This window comes from Magnolia sinica, chromosome 4, assembly GCF_029962835.1.
Source record: "Magnolia sinica isolate HGM2019 chromosome 4, MsV1, whole genome shotgun sequence".
NCBI classification, from domain to species: domain Eukaryota; kingdom Viridiplantae; phylum Streptophyta; class Magnoliopsida; order Magnoliales; family Magnoliaceae; genus Magnolia; species Magnolia sinica.
In genome coordinates, this window is record NC_080576.1 from 99,328,272 (window position 1) to 99,332,872 (window position 4,601).

The window sequence follows — 4,601 nt, forward strand, 5'->3', positions numbered from 1 at the left end:
TGGATGAAATTTAATGTTTTTAAATGGTGTATGTTAGTTTTTATGGTCTATCCCATTTTATCATTGGATACACCATATTTTTACCCCCTATGGTGATCATGGTGCGGTTCATCTGATGGACGGGATCGATGTCAGGTATATACCTCGTAATCCTCACAATTCTCGATGCACCACTTTTTGAAGAAAAAATAAAATAAAATAAAATGAGAGTACTTAGGTAATTTTACTTCTTACCACTGCCCTGCAATTTCAGCTCTCAGAGACATAACATGGTAAAATCTGAATTTCTGAGGAATTTTGTGGTAAAATTCCCAATCTTTTAAGATACTTCGTCAGTTATAACTACTGTAAAATTAGAAAACAAACAAGTGTTGTATGGCTTGATGATTGACTGTGTATACTCAACCGTCATCTCATTGCTGCTTTTCATTTTTTACTAAAGACTGGTTTGGCATGGCAAGTGACTCAACATGAGTCAAGTCGAATTATCGAGTTATGTCAATGAATTTTAATGTTATGCTTTGGGTATTCAATTTTCATATTGTAGTACATTGATACCGTAGGTCAACAAATTAATGTGACTTGTGACGTACAACAATTATTAGAAAATAATCGAAATTGTACCTCAAATGATAAAGAATTTTGATATTTGGTTCTAAAATTTTAGACCAAACTTCTAACAAACTTTGATTAAGATATCCCACGTTATCGCCACAAACCTTGAGATGTTATTAATAGAGGTGGGCATTAAGTCGAATCGGACCGAATTAGGTCCAACTTGAATTGATCCGATTTTTCAGATAACCTAACCCGAATTCGATTTGATTTAGAACCGATTTCAGTAGGGCTAACCCAATCTGATTTGAATACTTGCTGGCCTAACCTGAACCAAGTCCAACTCGGTTTGGGAAACTAAATCGAGTCGAATCGAGTTTAGTTTATCAAGTCAATTCAGACTTAGCTGAATTAAGATCGGGAGGGAGAGAAAGAAGGAGAGGAGGGAAATCGAGAGAGAAAGGAGGAGAGATGGGTGGGTGCGGGGCCGTTCGTTCGAGTAGAGAAAGATAAGTGAGGGATTAGGGTTTCATTTGGGTGAGGTGGGTAGTAAAAAAGTGAAAAAAAGAAAAAGAAAAAAAAGAGAAGTAAATATTAACTATATAGTACCCGACCGAATCGGATCGAATCCATTTGGATTGGATCAGTCCGGATTAGCCACTAATCCAAACTCAACTCGATGTACGTTCGGATCTAAATGGGCCTACTCGAACCGACCCGATCCTGACCTTCAATTTGGATCAGATCGGGTCGGATTTTGTCCAGCTCTAGTTATTACTATGAGGGATGAACAAAGATCAATGGCTCTACTTTGGAATAATTTTAATTTGAGTAGGTTTTTAATTATAAGCAGTAACCTAATTAGAGTTAGGGTTAGGTATTTCATTAAATATTTTTTTAAAAATTTTATTATTATTATTATTATTTTTTTTCATATTTTGCGAATCCTTAAGAAAGGCAAACACATTAAATAGTGACTTCTGTATGTAGATTTATTTTGATGGGAAATTCAAAACTTTCCCCACTTATTTGGTAGTGAAAATGGTAACCCCCGTTGCTTTTGGAGGAAAACTTTTTGAGAACTCATCCCACGTGATATGATCCAAAACTTGTGGCCCGAAGAAATTTCTAAAAGGGGGCATTCAATACCGTGTAGACCTATCGTGTGGTCTACTTGAGAGTTAGATCTCCTACAATTTAGGAGCATGCCCTAAAATGATGTGAAAAAACTAATGGACGGCATGGATATGTAACACATACATCAAGGTGGGCTCAACGGTCGGACAAAAGACCCAGTAAGGTGTTACCCGGGTAACACTAACACCTAATTGGCTCCCGTTATTCAAGCCCTACGGTATATGGTGGACGCGGATTGCGTCCTATTAATCCGTCCGGGCAGGGCTCTGTGGGGTCCATCGTGATGTAAATGTTTTATCCACGCCGTTCAATGATTTTTTCATATCATTTTAACATATGAACTGAAAAATTAAGTAGATACAAGGCTTAAGTTGACCACAAAGTGGGGATTGAATTTTCATCATTAAAAACTTTTTGGGAGCTGGAGAAGTTTCGAATCAAGCTGATATTTGTGTTTTCACTTCATCCACGTCTACATGACCTTATTTATAGGTTGGATGGTAATAAAACATCACTTTGGCCCTTAAAATGGTTTCAACGGTGGGTGTCATTATCAGTGCATCTTCCTTTGGTGTGGTCCACAGGAGCTGTGGACCTCCCGCATTATTAGCATCTGACTTAAAATGATCTGATAAAAGCGGTGAACAGAGTGGATAAAACATTTACATCACGGTGGGCCCCACAGAGCCCTGCCCGGGGGTAGGACGCAATCCGCGTCGGTATATGGTACCATTATCCCCTCTTTCTAGGAAGCGGATTGGCTACTCCCCCTGCCACCAGCCAATGGCTGGTGGTCTGTGTTCCGTGGGCCCCATCATGATCTATGTGCTTCTTCCATACCGTCCATCTATTTTTCTAGATCATTTTATGGTATGAGACCAAAAATGAGGTATATCCCAATCTAAAGTTGACCACATTACAGGAAACGGTGTTGAATGAACGTCCACCATTAAAAAAAATTTGGGGGCCATAGAAGTTTTGGATCAAGATGATCTTTGTTTTTTCCCTTCATCTGGGTCTGTATGACATAATCAACAGATTGGATGTCAAATAAACAGTACATCTCTATTGTTTTCCTGTTGTGTGATCCACCTGAGATTTATATCCCTCTAATTTTTCAGACCAAGCCCTAAAATGGTCTGTAAAAATGGATGAACAGAATGGATGAAACACCTACATCATGGCAACACTATACCATGAGTAATACCACACTAACAAATAATACATCTCCCTCTTATTTGATAGAGAGCTTTGTTAATGCATTACAGTTTTGAGTTTCAATCCATCCATTATGGCAACATTATATCATGTGCTAACCTAAGAAGGATTTTCATCCACTGGTTAGATGGGCCACAGTTTTGGAAAACAGATGTTTGGCTAATTTTACAACTCATACAATGGCTTTCAATGATCTTTTTTAGTTGGCAGTTGTAAAGCCTATCAATAAAATGCGGTGGCGCCTTATACATTAAAACTCTTATATTTTTCAAATGACTATTCTCGATCACGACATAATGAAATATCAAGAAACAAATGTGGGTGTTGCACCAAACATTGGCGGTTGTTTCTTATTGCAAATGAATGCAAGAATAAGACCTATAGGCACACTCTTATTTCAAGTGGTGAATCATTAGGTTATTATTGAGCGCCATCAAAATATTTTTAATAGTTAAAATAAAAGTTTAACAGTTGCAAATATTTATAATGTTTTTTTAAAATCGTTCAAGTGTTGGGCCTATTGAAAATATTAATTGATGAATTTCTAATATCTTAAATTTATGTATAAATAAGTTTTTAAGAAACTAGTAGCTCCGTTGTTGGCTCATGTGAGTATCACAAGATCTTGGCAAATGCACCTGGCCACAACTACTTTTATTGGTTAATTAATGATTTCATAAATTGAGCCAAAGCACATATAATTAAGACCTTTAATCTCACATATCAGTAGATTTAAGGAGTAATAAAATTAAATGCACCCTTAAGTCGATCATAATCAAGGGTGTACACGAACCGAACTAGCTCGATTAGCTCGCTCGACTTGACTCGAAAAAGCTCGATTCAACTCGGTTTGAAGTCGAGTTTGAGTCTAGTCAAGCTGATTTTTGAGCTCGAAAATGAGTTCGAGCTGGCCCTAGCTCGACTCAACTCGGATCGAACCCAGCTCGAATCGAACTAGTACGGTGACTCGGTTACTTTGGTATTAATGTTGCTCACCAAGTGTTTGATAAAATGCTCAAAGAAGTGTGGCTGGTGGCAAGGAAGGTATGTATAGAGGGTTTAGATTCGGGAATGGCGAAGTCATGCAAAGGCCTCGCCATGGAACTTGTCATGTGCTTCAGTGAAACCGACTGTATCAAGGTCGAGAAGCGCTCATACAGGGATTGTCCTGGAGAAAAAAGTCCATCCATATCAAGCGAGTGTGTTGGCCTAAGGGAGACATATTTCAATTGCAAGAGAGGCCAGGTTGACATGCGAGCTCGAATACGCGGAAACAAGGGGTACTAGGTAGAGTACTAAGCAAATGTAACTGCATCATGGCGGTCGGTGTCTATGGAATACTTTTTTGGGAGTTTTATGTATAGCCAGATAATGTAACTTGTTTTCTTTTTTGTTTTTCTTAATGTGACTACTACACCAATTGCTAAAATTGGAGATGTTAACTTTTGAGTCCTTTGCTTAGTTGAGGCTCATTTGGATTAAAAAAAAGGTATGTATATGAAAGCAACACCCTTTTTTTTTCTTGATTTTTATGTTGCTTAGAAGGTTTTTGATAAAAGACCTGTAAAACCATTGTTGTTGTCTCAAATACAGTGAGATTTTGAAAGTGCAGTTCAAGTGTTTGTGAAAATGTTGCAATGGCGAACTCGACTCGAACTGGCCTGAGTTGTTGACCGAACTGAGTCGAGTTG

At 38.0% G+C, this 4,601-nt stretch overlaps 1 protein-coding gene across 1 annotated transcript; it reads left to right on the forward strand.

Moving 5' to 3' along the window:
• The first annotated feature begins 3,971 nt into the window (after positions 1-3,971).
• LOC131244613 (uncharacterized) lies at positions 3,972-4,398 on the forward strand. Its single transcript, XM_058244122.1, has one exon. The coding sequence runs from the start codon at positions 3,982-3,984 to the stop codon at positions 4,195-4,197; it is 216 nt and encodes a 71-aa protein (XP_058100105.1). The 5' UTR covers positions 3,972-3,981; the 3' UTR covers positions 4,198-4,398.
• Positions 4,399-4,601: the final 203 nt, after the last annotated feature.

Bases quoted from the DNA above. Each gene is read 5' to 3' on its own strand.
- LOC131244613 (XM_058244122.1), top strand. From the start codon at position 3,982: ATGGCGAAGTCATGCAAAGGCCTCGCCATGGAACTTGTCATGTGCTTC.